At 36.8% G+C, this 14494-nt stretch overlaps 1 protein-coding gene across 7 annotated transcripts in view; it reads right to left on the bottom strand.

Annotated features, from left to right (window-relative positions):
* Window positions 1-14494, bottom strand: part of ADGRB3 (adhesion G protein-coupled receptor B3) — a 460870-nt gene that overhangs the window by 5596 nt on the left and 440780 nt on the right. For 6 of the 7 annotated variants that reach the window (XM_069804589.1, XM_069804585.1, XM_069804584.1 and 3 more), the window contains one exon: window positions 4496-4531. The exons of the other annotated variant lie outside the window; for it this stretch is intronic. In XM_069804589.1, coding sequence (XP_069660690.1) covers window positions 4496-4531 — 36 coding nt within the window. The remainder of the gene's footprint in view (window positions 1-4495; window positions 4532-14494) is intronic. 7 annotated transcript variants of the gene reach the window in all.

Below are 14494 nucleotides of genomic sequence, written 5' to 3'. Positions count from 1 at the left end.
TCCCTTTTTTATTTATGACAGGGCTTTAGCTGAACTCTAGTTCAAGCACAAGTATTCTCACGAAGATTTGTGGTCAATGTTATGAATAATAATAATAATAATAATAATAGTAATTATGTCATTCAATTTGCCTTGGAGATTTTCTATATTGTCACAGGTAAAAATGTTCTCTCTCAAATATTGTACAAAACAGCTAAGTGAAAAGAACAGATGGGGGAATGCCTTCCCAGCCCTATAACGGAAACATGCTGTGTTTTCAAGATGTTATAGGTACGATCAGTTGCCAAACTTAGGAATGGGAAAGGATTTTTCCCTGCAGTCATATTTTTTTCACCTTTGCCTTTGAGACATGTCTTCAGGTTAGTAAGAGAACGATTTTTAAACTTTTGTAATGTTGTTATAATGAATAGCTGTTGCAGATGAAATTCTGAACGAATGCAGCTCCAGCAATTAATGATCAATTTAGCATTATTGCTGGTGTGAGTCTACTGCTCTGTGGACAGAAAACAAGACCTTCTGGTATTCACACTTATCTCGTGTATCCTTGCTCTCCTTCATGGGTGGAGCACAAAAAGAGCCAGAGATGACTCGAATCCAGGGGAGCAGGGTAATAAGGCACTTTTCTGAATTATATTTGCCATAAGTGTTATTACCAGAGCAGATCCAATGAATGCCTCACAGAAACAGGAGAGTGGGGTGGATGGCTGGGGAAATCCAGGAGTCAGACCCTCTCATAGAATTTAAAGGTAATTGTGATCTTGAATCCTAAAATGCATGTCAATAATACTGTTTAACTTCTGTATGTTTTTCTAAGTGTCAGTGCACACCTATTACAAAGTCCTCCTGGGAATTTCCATAGCATCTGTATTTCTGTTCAACATAATTAGAATGAATTTTATTTGATCTGACAGCTAAGTATTAGTGCTGAGCCTTCATGAAAAAGCTACCTGTCCAGCTGTAGGGAAAACCAGAACATAATGGCTGGGGTTGGAGGGCACTTAGCTGGGGTTACCACAGCCAGCAGCAGCAAGGATCCCAAATGCCCAGATCTATAATTTTCATCATGTTTTGGATACTGGATTGCATGAATGAGTCTAAACTAATCCTTGGTAATAGCAAGAAAAGACCTGGAAAGCGGTTGCATGTTGACTGCTCATTTTAGCAAACTTCAAATTTCAATTAGACTAGTCAGTGTTTTGCAATATCTAATAGTGGACAGCATATTATGTAGCAGAAATACTTTCTGCCTACAGACTTCACCCAGTACGTTACAGTCTGTCTTCTTTTTTTCTATATGAAGGGATAACTTAAGAATGTAATGGTAACCTATTTAAAAAGGGAAAACAAGATACAGGTGGCCCAGTTCTTGAGAGCCTCCTCTCTAACCAACTTAAGATTTATGATAAGGGCTGGCCAGTTTGGATGTCATCTTTTTCTCTCTCCCTTTCCTTCGACTGGAGACATAAGTTTTCTATAACACTAACCAGCAGTCACAGGAATTTTATTATTTATAGTCCATTGCAAAGCCCCTTAAAACTACACCTGTATTTCTACATATATTGGAGATAACAGGGACAGAGGGTATTTTATGGTGTTGAGTACAGTCATAGTCTGCCTGTGTTCACACTACACAGCAGCTGGCTTTGCGTTTCATCTGTGGCCCTCAGAATAAAATTGCTTTTTTTGTGTTTCTTTGTTTTTACTTCAAATTGTCTATATTAAGGTGAGTGTTGCATTGCAGCCCACTAGCACAGTATATATATATATATATATGTATATTTTTTTAAACTATGAAACTGTGAGTCCACAATAGTAAGTCAAACATGTCCAAGACCATTCTCTGGCACCATCTAGCATGGAATGTTCTCCATGAATGCTACTAAATTCTCTTAGTATCCAAAACAAGAAGTCTACAACCAAACTGCCTATTGTGAATGGTACCTAGGTTGCGCTGGTTCCCTAAGGCCATTTCAGGAAGGACATTTTTGGAAGGACAAGTGTGCTCCAGACTAAAATAGCGAAGGTCTTTCTAAAAATTCATCCATATAAAAACTGGCATTTTGGTACCCAGGAATATTCCCCCAAATGTATAATTTAGTAAGACAGGCATAGCCTGAGGGTTTGTCTTGTATGGCTATAGAGAGACATGTGTGAGAGGTTGAGGGTGTAGAGGCTGCTGGGAGTCTTAAAAGGAAAAGGATGGAAGGAGCCAAGCTTGACACGGTCTTGTCCATACTGCATATTTAGCATTTGTTATCCTCAGAACCACATCCATAGCAGTTGTTATCCTCAGAACTGTGGAAGGACGTGGTCTCAGGGAGTGCCAGCTGGCACTGGTCACAGGCAAAACAGAGAAAGTGTTAAACATTTAAGTTGTGCGGCCAATCACTCGAGCTCGACCTCACCTCCAGGCTCTGTTCTATTTTGCAGTCAAGCTGCTTTGAGGGATCAGAATAGCAGCGTTTTGGCCACACAACACTATCTCAATTCCCTTCATCAGGATGCCTTGCTGAGCGAAGGAATCTGGGTGGCTATTTGAACCTTTTATGGCTTTTTTTATTTTGCTTTACCTCAGAGAGACAACCACACTATGTGTAAGAACACAGGAAAGCCCACGGGCTTAATCAGAGGAACCATAAAACAGGGAGGTGAGATGGGGTTAGTCTGAGTCCGTACTTCTAAAACACAGCAGCAACTGGCACAGTATCGTTGCCTCGGCAGTCACTCGCAATGGCCCCACCATTCCCTTTTTACAAACAAATATATTTTCCTGCATTATAGTCATACTTCTAAAAATATTAGGCCACGGAGCATCATGCTGCAAACAAGGCGAGAATAAGGTGTAAGCATCTTAAATAAATGATGTGAGTCAAAAGAAAATATGTAATGGGAGGCCCGGTTCTTGAGAGCAGAATGTATCCCTCATTGTTGGTGTGTGTTTGGCGTTGGATTATGCTCTCCTGAGTAATAGGAAGAATGTTTTAGTATCTGTTACCACAGAGGATGTTCTCATTGTGAACAGCATGATATTCCTACCCTGCAATAAAGAACAGTAAAATTCAGAATTCTTTATATCACTATAATTATAAAACTTCTGTTTATATTGCTTGAATTTAATTTTAGAATTGCTTGCTCATCAGAATTTTGTTGTTGATTCATATTTTTCTTTTTCCTTTCTATGCATTTATCCTAAAGCATATTTAGCGTAATCTTTTCATTTTATTTTCCTTAAACTTACTGTGTGAATCTCTGGTGCATTATTTGAGATGTTCGTGACGGCTTAAGGTAGCTATAGTCTCTGGGGGAAAATGACATAAGCGATTAAGGCCTGATGTTAAACTACCAAGAAACCACAATCAGACACAAAAGGTCAGCCTTTCAGCAAAAGCAGGTCACCAAAGCAAACCCTCCTCTCGTTGCAAGGCTTCTGTGGCCACTGCTATTTTTGCTGCATTTTGCTGGTTCTGCCTCTTTTCTATGGACTAGAATCTGAACTCTGAAAGTACATGTGCTGTGCTTACAGCGCAAATAATCATAAAAAATGCTTTTGTTTCCACTTGCAAACAGACAGGGTAATTTTTAACATTGTGGCTGATATATACTGATCACTGGATGTTGAAGTTTAGCCCGAGATCTGTAGGTTCTGTGCAAATATTATGATTGTTCAACTTCTCTGGAGACACACATAACGATTTATATCAAACTATTAATATGCATGAACAGAGAACCTATGCAAAACCCCCAAATCCATACATTATTAACATCCCCTTGAAAACTAACTGCTGTATTGCTTCTGGTAGAGAGTAGAGAAAAAACCCCTCAAATAAACAAAACTGTAAGAAACTTAATCATACTGACTGAGATAGAACAAAATAGTCATTAAATAACACAACCAAACCTTCTCACTCAACAGGGTCTAAGTCTGAAATTGTGGATAGCCTTACATAAACCTTATGTGAACTTGATTTTTTTATATAGCATGTGATCCATAAGCTTTGACAACTGCAGCACTTCATCGTTCAAAATTTGACACATTCATAATCGCTATTTGGATGTGAAACTCATATGCCAGTAAATTAGTATTGAAGAAAGAGAGATTGAACAAATGATTGAGAATCTCTTGAACAAAGCAACCTTCTGCAACGATGTGACCTGTCCTACTGAAGCGTCACACTTTTTCAATAGATAGATAGCCAGCAAAACAAAACAAAACAAAAAGAAACCACAACCCAGATGAAAATGAAGAGGCAGAGAATTTAAAAACTGAAACCATGATGGTTAATATTGCAATATGGCAGTTGGATCTCAGAATATTTTACAAACAAGTTGCACCAAAGTAGTTTTAATGAATTGCTCATCATGTTCTGTACAATACCAATTGAACAACCCTGTGACATCTACTGTGTCAGAAGGCTCAAATCTGCTAAAATTAACACTGCACATTTACTTTTAGGAAAATACTTTTAATAATCAGGAATAATTCAGTGAAACTTACTTCAAAGTCAAGGTCCGAATAACGTGATTTTCTTCTCTATTAAGCAGTAAAAAAGAAAGAAAAAAGAGGTTGTATTAACAAGGGGACTATTCACCAAATCATATTAATGAGTCTAAATAACATTCTTGTTTTCCTATCCGATATATATTAGGTATTCTGTAAGAGGTTGTAGATTTTATCTTGATAATTTAAGATTAATGCATGACTTTGCATACAGTGTATTAGACCAGTATCATATTCTTTTCTCTGAAATAAACTAGACTGCATTTCACCGGGATGCATACTGTGCATGTTATTTGCATGCAATTGAACCTGTTGGTGCATAAAATATATCTATTTCTATACTTTCTGTGGTGTTTGCAAATTATCATCATATTTATACTTTTTACACAGCTATAAATATGTATCTACAATTTAGATTTTTATAGGTATACAGAAATTGATTCTTTCCTACATCAGGCTTACATTGGTACAACTCCATTGATTTTAATGGAATAAATGATAGCAAAATCAAGCCGAAGCCATCCACACTTTCCATAGCTTCAGCTTGTTTGTTTGCAATGACAATCTGGATGGAGAAAGCAATGATTTTGGTTTATACTTATGACAAATCTGATTCAAAGCATCTGATATAAAGAAGAATGATTTACTAGTGAAGTAATCACTTGTATATAACGCAACAGAATATGATTGCTTAAACATATCGCAAATAATTTAGCACAGAATTTTTTACAGATTCTAAAAGAAAGCAATTGTAAAGTCAAATTATATCCGAAAGAAGCAGAAATATTATAAAGAAGAGATAAAAATATCTTTTTTCTCCTAAGGTTGGAAACTGAATGGCTTGCAATAGACTAAAGAGATGCGGAAAGAAGAAGCTAGGTTGGAAGAGCTGAAAAGAGTGCAAAGAACATGCAAATGGAAAGAAAAGATACATTCCCCTTCAGGAAGGAGAGTTAAAGAAAGGGAAATGTCCCCCGCCCCCCCCCCCCCCCAAAAAAAAAGAAAAAAAAAAAGGCTTGCTGCTACAATTTAACCCTAATTTTTGTGGTAGGATAGGATGGCTTTAAGTCATGGAAAATGAACCTTTTCAAATTGCACCTCATTTCTGCAGTGAGATACAAATCAAACTCATTAAGGCAAGATGAATAATGTTACAAAGTTCATTAGACTTTGATTTTATTTGCTTTAACAAACATGCAGGTTTTAACAAGCTGTTTTGTCTTCTTGCAAATGAAAGGAATAATTTTACAAGTCTTTCAGTTGTAGAAAGCAGAAAGTGTTTGGTCTCTGAGCCCTTGATAATATCACTTTGTGACATGTTGTCTGGTTTTGTAGTGAAATTTTGATGCTCCAATCCACAATAATATGAAGAATATCACTGTAGCGCTGTCGACACACTGATGCTAAAGAGCTGGGAGAGGCAGTATAAAAGAACAGTCTATAATACAATTAAAGCAACCAACAACAACAAGCTTTGGAGAAGCTACCTTTAATTAGCAAGGCTTGATTTAACCTAGCACACTTAAAAGAGAATATTTAGAAATAAACAATTCTGCAAAAATAAGTACCATGAAAACATGGAAACAACAAAGGTCTTGGAGGTAAGAAAAATGTGAGGACGTTATGCCCAAATTCGTAAAGCAGCTAAGTTCTTACTTCTCACTCATATCAGGAGGGCCACGGTACAAGTGTACCTTTGACATAGGCCTTCATCATTCCACAGTAAATCAGCACCTGAAAAAATCTACATATTTCTAACGAGGAAGGATCTATTTTTAAGGTGCAATTAGAGCACATCTACCACTGTAAAGGCTCAGTGGTTGCAAAAGAAGAAACATGTACAGCAGATAATGAGGTAAAGTTTACAGCAGTAGCTTTGAAAAATGCTTGAAAAAGATATTTTTAAGCTACAGTTCAGTATTAACCTGATATCATTGAATCATCCGACTGAGAACCCGAAGTGAAAACATGGAAAATTTAGGAAGAACTGGGTAGTTTGCTAGATACTGTGATTTATAAAATTGGAGCGTTTGTATTTTGCCTTAAGTCTGCTTGACCACAGTGAAAATATTCCTGGCATAGCTGGATTATTAGGTTTTGCAGCCAGAAAACTCTATCAATGTTTACCTGGTAAAAAGACATATCTAACAGACTGCAACATATTTAACTGTCCTATTGTCAGAAAGAGGTAACTATTGCAATTTTGCTGTTAGATCACACCAGTTATGACCAAACAGGTCATACTACAGGTTTATCTCAGCGAGGATTTTTCTAGGGCTCAGGAACAATCTGTCACAAACACATTTATTTTAAACTTATATAGTAAAGAACATCTGTTCTGCATGTAACTGCCACAGGTCCAAAAAATAACAGTGAAGTTCTCTGAATTTCTGAAAAATTAAGGATGCTGGTAATGAATGTGACCCTGCACCACTGGAAGTCATCTGCAATACTGTCACCGACACCGCTAGGTACGCGATCAGGTCCTCCTGGCTGCTAATCATTGCCTTCAAATCACTGCAGTGTTATTTTCAGAGAGAGGGAACGTATTCAGAAGCATGAAGTCATTGGGAATCTGAATTTATGAGGATGTAAGTTTCCCTTTGGTCCCAATTGGAAGTTGTCATTTTACTAAATCTTTGTCCTAGTTTCTGTATGATACACAACAAGCTTAAAATGTGCAAATCGACACTTTAATTGTGATTGTATATATACTTTTTTTCTTAAATCAAGTTTACTTGCGTCTCTTTTGGCTGAGAAAAATGGGGTTTTCCACACATACCTAAATGCATTCAGAAATCAACCATCTGGCTCATCCCTAAAATTTACATCAATGAAAGCCAGCAGCCTAGTGGAGTAGGGGGAAAAAATCTCTGGCATCAAATGAGCTGCTGGACTGATCACACCAGTATGTTTCTTTTCAAAAAGCTGTTTCTTTTACCCACCTGCAAAACTGAGAATGATTTTAGCCGACACAAAAATTAGGCTGGAAGCTGGTGTTTTTTTCAAGGATCAGTTGGAAATCCACTTGAGTATTAATGTTAGTAGAATATAAATAACAAATGACTGTAAAGGATAATATCTACAGTTTGCCTCATTTAGTATTTTGTATTTGACCAGGTTCTGCAGTGATGCTTCAGGAACGATATAGAGAAGGGCAAGTATAAAGTGGTATTTCTGCTGCAATAGCCTCCCTAGTTCTTCAGTGGTTTAGGAATTTCCTTGGGATGCACTTACTCTGTTGATCTTAATAACACTTTTTTTACATTATTCCATTAGTCTAATCATGTTTTATAATTATTTCTAATTCTGACGTCCAAAATGTGCTGAGGTAATGAAGTCCACAATTTAAATATGCATAGCATGACAAAGAAAATCACGTTGTTTATCCCTTTGCCATTTCATTTGATGCTCCTGTTTTTTGTATTATAGGAAATATGAATAATCGTTCCCTATTCACTATTCAGTCATCTGTTTTCCAAGCTGAAGAGCCCTAATGCTGGAGACCTGCAAGGGTAATGACTGCCTAAAAAACCTGCAGACCTAATTGTTTAGTGTAGGGAGTTAGGTGGGACAATTCTGAAAAAGCTGAGGGGTATGGGTAAGTAGTGAACTGCAATGCATGCACAGTTACAAATGCTACAAAAGAAAAAGGTCAAGGCTCCGTTTAAGCGGACAAGGATGTGAATAGCCTTCCTGAACAACTCCAGCGAGTTGCATTGGTGCTCTGAACTGACCGAAGCCAAATCATGGCTGTTAACTGGGGAAATTTCAGATGAGAGCAGCAAAAGGTGCTTTTAAAGAGTTAATTACACTGGCTCAAGGGGAAAAGATAAAAGAGTGATACAGCTTGTTTAAATGTTGGCTCTGGAAGTGGCAAACACAGAAGCTTGTTTAGAAACCTTAGAAGGTTACAAACACTGGTAAAGCTGGTGTGAGAAAAAAATCTGAAAAGTTGTAATTCATCAAAAATAGAAAAAAAGAGGAAATTTCAGACATGCTTTCAGGACTAAAGGAAGTTTATGTAACTGTGAAATAATCCGCTAAGGGGAACAGTGGAAGCCCTTCACTCTGGTCTTGAAAGTGAACTTTGACTACATATTAAAGAAATATTCTGTAGACAATGTTCGTGCATTGATAGAAGAGATGACCTGACAAGATTTTTTCCCATCTCTGATTTCTACAGCTTTTTGATCTTAATTGATGAAATCCATTCTACACCAAAAAACCCCTTCCACCTTTAATGCCAGGACCAAAGTGAAACTCTGTGAAAAGAGGTCTGCAATAGTAATTTATTTTAAATCAATTTTACTTTGTACTAATCACGTATAGTTTCTCTGTGTAATTCCAGAGCAACTTTAAACTCTGCTCACTGAAGGACAAAAATAGAATACTGAAGAATAATTTCCATACACCAGCATGCACTAATCCGCTGGCACCAGGAAAGAGCTGCTCTCACTAAATGACTAATAAAATCCCTCTCCATCTCTGTAAAACGACAAATGCCTGGTTTTCTCCTTATTCTAGTCTGCATTACACCACTACCTGATTAATTACATGAGATACTCCTGAAGATATATTGCATTATGCAAAGTATAATTGAAACCAGAGATACCATATGATAGTGAGGGCTATAACCACGCTTCCATTTATATAAAGCCTTATTATCAGCAGTTTATAATTCACCCTGAGATTAGATTTGACATACAAGATCTTAGCCTGAGGAGGATTTTTCCCCTGCAAAAAAATAAAGGAAATTTTTTTTTGGCCCTCAGAGATATAGAAGTAGAATGTCGGTAGACAGTTTTGATTTAAAATGCCTTTTGTGTATATATAACTGAAAAAAACCCCCTTGGTTTCTGAATAGAAGATTATGCTGGCTATTACTTCATAACATGAGCTAGACATAAAGCAAGTAAATTTTCATGAAAAAGTGGATTAGCTCTTTAATGTGGGAACTGTAAGTCTTTAAAAGATGCTAGCAAATTTAGCACATCAACAGACGGCACAAATGTAACTTTAGAGATCTCAATTTTAAACTATTCTGGCAAATTATTCTGGTTTGCTGCTCCCTTTTTTAACAGGGTAACCTGCATACGTATTTGTCAACAAAACCCACTTGTTTTTTTGTTTCTGAAGGCTTTGAGGGAAAACAAAGCATTTCTTAAATGGACAAGCAATTGAAAATATGTTTCTTAAGGATCATATATAGTTAAGATAGCTGCTTATAATATGAAGTCTGAAATATATGCTACACTTCATAATACTAAAATTTTGGTTCTTTACATCTTCAGTTATTAGAATCAACTCTGCCTGATTCTACCCCCGCTCCTGTACAGTAACCTGAAAATAAGCTGCGACAATTTCTGAAGTCAGAGGAATCTGAGACCCACTCATTCAAGCGAAAGAAAAAGAGGGTTCTTATAGGGCTAGACTTCATTTCACTGAGAGTCACAAAATTGGCAAGAACTGTCTCCACAGCTTATTGAAGAATGAAATGAGGAATGGGAGGGAGAGAAATCTGAGATACAGAAGGCTTGAAAATAAATGCAATGTGGAAACATGATAAAGAGGAAATTCCTGTGGTGCTCGTCTCTCTATTTTTGTTCTCTCTCTCCCTTTCTCATATCATAAATCAAAATGACTTCACACCATTTTGCTTTTATTCTACCTGATGCTCTGGTACTTTATTGACAAGATTGACTGTTTTAACTGCATATTTCTTCTCTCCTTTCCTGTTCTTTTTTTTCTTTTAGACCTTGCTCCTTCCCTGATGCTTTTATTTCATTCTTCCTAACACTTTCATTTTAAGCTGCTTCTCCATTTCTGCCGTCTTTCTTTTCCTTTTTTTCGGCATGCCTGTCTTTCTTTTCTCTCCTCTTTATCTATACCCTTACTTTTCCTTTGCCCTTCACTATGTTTAACGTATCCCTTTATTTTCTCAGCTGTAACTTCTTCCCGAAGTCCCACATCAGCGATTTGGCCAAGGAGCTCTGGAGTTGACTTTTTTTGAATGTATTAGGAGCTCTCATAAATGAATACTGAAGGATTATTTTGCTCACACAGTCAACTTCCCATCTAAGGGCTCTATGTCTTTCTCCACATAAAGATCTCATAGCAGAAACTGAGATAGAAAAATAAAGAAAGAAGATAAAAGACTGGAAAGAGAATTTCAGTCCTTTACATGGCAGTTTGGGAAGTCCTTTTCTTCCTGTTCTTATAAAGCCAATACTTTTTTTTTCCCTTTAATAAATGTTTCTATTGCCTGTCTTCGCATGCCCTTCCTCTTCTAATAGTTAAAAGTCTTTGTCTCCTTTCAGCTCTTTCCCATTTCTGCTCACACTACGCTAAGCATAGTCCCCTTGAAAGAACCCGTCATTCTTCTTCCACAGAGGTAATGATGCAAGTCTCCTCGCATAGTCAGGCAGCAGGTATCTACTCCCTCTTGCATTTTTTTTGCACAATAAAAAGAAAAGAATTTCTTATCCTGGAGATATGTTATACAGATCAGCTTCTTCCTCTCCTAAACTTTCCTTGCATCTGAGTGGCTGGGAATGCACTACTTCACTTCAAAGTAATTTCATTTCAACGAGCTCACCACTCCGAGTGTACATTTTCAAAACAAAAACCATTCCAAAAAAGTGTATCGAGAGTGCTTTCTTCATTAAAATCAAACCACTTTGAACTGAAGGAGCACACTCCAAGCCACTTTGATGCCAAGGTAGCAAAGCCAGTTTTAATCCATGCATATAAGGGATGTGCAGGAGATTAGCCAGATGTTCAATTACTCCTCCTAAGAAACTCTGTGATGTACTAATATGCCTGCCTGTGCCTATAATCGCATGAATACTGTTGGGTACACACCAAATAAAATAAAAAAAAATCACTGGCACATTGGGAATCTGCAGATCCTTAAATTTATGCCTGTTTGGGCAATACTTGTATGTAAATATTATGGCATTCTCAGACGATCTTTTGAAAGCTGAAATTATTCCATATTTAATAAAGCATTTGATTGTTCCCAGCGAAACATTTTCTTGAGAAAAAAATATGCACATATAAAAACTAGAAGAAAGTTTGTGACACACCGTAGGATTCATCTGACTAAATCTGGGACATCGACATTTTTTGTTTATGTCTGAACTACTCCTTCTGGCTTCCTCCATGGCACCTGAAGAGAGACACCTGCACTGAGGGCATGTGATTTACTTCACCCTGGAGCACATGTCTAAAAGTGGCCTAAAAGTGCCTATTTCTCTCCATTGGCTCTAAAGGGGAGCCGAATGTCAAAAGCTCTTTTTCCATATCAGAAAGGGAATGCCTACATTTAGATAGCTAATGGTAGGGGTGATGGATCCTCCCTGCAGAGTTAAAAGTCGGGATATACATTCTCGTGCTGATACTATAGTTGTACAGATACAGTTGTACAGTTGTACTATAGTTGTCCAGATACAAAGTCTAAATAAAAGAGAATGTGAAAAAGATGACATTTCAGCCTTCGCTTTTAATAGCTTTGGGTTTTTTTGGCTATCTGTTTATCTCTATATACACTTTTTAATTATTTGAATAGACATATATTGTCCTAAGGACCAATCATCTCTTGGAATGTGCAAAATACAGAAAATAATTGGTTTAATGAACTTAAGAGGGTAAAGATGTTACTCAAAAGCTAAACTTTCCAAACATACTGAATTCTTTGAATGATAATGCATATATTTCTGCAAACTGGTTCCCTGAAACACATTATGCTAGTGTTTCACTAGTAGAGATGGAAATGAATTTTAAAAGAAATAATTTTATTTTACAATGTGAAAAAATGTGGAGTTTTTATTTTCCATAGTGTCCTCTACTTCTGCTGGTTCGGTTTTATGGCCACAAAGACTAGCATCTACCATAAAATGAATGAACAAATAAGAACTATAGTATGTATGTCAATATATTGTATTTTACTAGGTTCCAGTTGCAAACAGTTACACCTGCAATATTTTTGTGGCTAGAGGTGTTTGTAGGTTCATAATTACACTTCTGAAATCAGAAGGTGAGTTGGATCTTGGCTGAAAATGCATCACATGACATCTTAATGTGTTCTGGTAAGATGATAAATTGTCTAACCGCTGCGTAAGCTATTCCCATTATTATGTTCTTAATAATTACTGACCTTAAATTTAAAAAAAAAAGGAAGAATTGTGTTTACACGGGTCACAACTGCCTAAGTGCATTTCACTTACATGGTAGTTGATAATTAGTGTATAATTACATGATAAAAATGATAGTAGTATGCTAATTCCAGAGAAAGCACCTGGAAACATGAAGTGGAAAACAGTGGAGGAACTCAACTCTCTGTACTACGCAGAAGACACAAAAGGAGTCTTGGTTGGGACACCTCTGTTTTTTCAGAGATGTGAAAGGGGAGCTGCCCCTCTCTATAGAGCAGAAATCCAGGTACTTTTCTGTAGGACTTCGGGTGGGAGAACAGTATGAGTTGACAGGAGAAGGAGTTATGCTCTGTCTGGAAAAACATGGACAGAATGATCTCGAATGTCCTGCTGCAGATTTTGCTCCTCCGTTGTGTCTGAAAAAGCCTTGTCTTTTGAAAGGCCTTGAAATCTTAAAATTATATGGTACTAGGCATGAAAAATATTTTGAAAAAAATCCCTTGCCCTCCTTTCTTTATTTTGTTTGTGGCAGCAATAAAAGTTAATCCAGCTGATCAGTTCTAGCCAACAGCATTTTGGAGTTATCCTCAACCCTTTCTTCTTACATACTGTGTACATAAAACCACAATCACATTCTTTATCTGGCAGGATCTGCTTATCAGGATCTGCTTGAGACTGATTTTCTTCTCTGTACATTTTTTTTCATGTTCCTATCTTCAATTCATTGCAGCACATCCGTATCAAAAGGTGAAGTAATGCTATATAATCAAGTAGTGTTGAGAACCACAAAGGCAGACACAAAAGCCAAAAGAATTCCTTTTATTTCTGATCTGCCCTAATATCTGGGGTTTTTTCCTAATAATAATGGAATTATGCTGGGTTTAGTTAGGTTTAATAATGTAACTGTTTACAGCTTGCTGGACAAAAATACAGCTGTCTAAACCTAATATGTTTACCAAGTTAGAAGAGACTGAATATGTCCTACCATATTTTATTATATTTTACTACATTTTCTACTACATACTTAGCAGTCTCTTCTAAGCATAAAAAATATACACAGAACGGTGATTCAGATTTGGTACCTAAATCCCATCTGAGAGGTAAGCTTAAAATTTGATCCAAATACAGTTAAAAAAATGAACTCTAAAGGAGCAGTACATTATACTTGTAGATTTTCAGGCACTTTTTCCAAAGTGGCTTCAGGAATTGGAACTCTGTGTAAGATGAAATAATTATTGTCTGAATTTTTACAACTTAACTAAGAAAGATCTCATTTTTTTAGGTCTCCTAAATGGCCTTTATCAGCAATGGAAAGAAACAGGCCTCACCAGAGAGCAATTTAGACCTCAGCTGGAGTGGATGGTATGGTGGCAGGTATGTCTATTTTCTCAAAGAATTATGAACCTTCCCTAGATATCTCACCTATATGTCTAATCTTAATCAGGATGGGTTGGAGTCTCTATATCTGACCAAAAGTATCTGAAAGATGGTGTTGTAAACAGGTAGGAGAGGATGCTACTGGAAGGTGACTTTAGCTATCCTGCCTCCACAGTTGCATTAAATTGGAGAACTCCTGTGCACCACCTAAGATCTATTAACCAATGTATCCGACCTGAGGGCAGTAACACTTCTTTAATGATGCAAACTTGCTTTGAAAGAGCCTGTCTGTCTGAGCACTGAGTGGGCAAGGATCTTTCAGAAATTATTTTGAAAGTTTGTCTCAAGATTATACATATTCACTTTAACAACAAAAAATGGGTGCTATTTGACTACTTGCAAAGCCCCACACTTAATTTTTCAATTAATTTTTTCAGTTAAATTATGTCTTGTAAAAAATTAT

This window comes from Haliaeetus albicilla, chromosome 17 (assembly GCF_947461875.1).
Source record: "Haliaeetus albicilla chromosome 17, bHalAlb1.1, whole genome shotgun sequence".
NCBI lineage: Eukaryota > Metazoa > Chordata > Aves > Accipitriformes > Accipitridae > Haliaeetus > Haliaeetus albicilla.
This window is presented reverse-complemented; position numbering and strand designations above follow the sequence as displayed.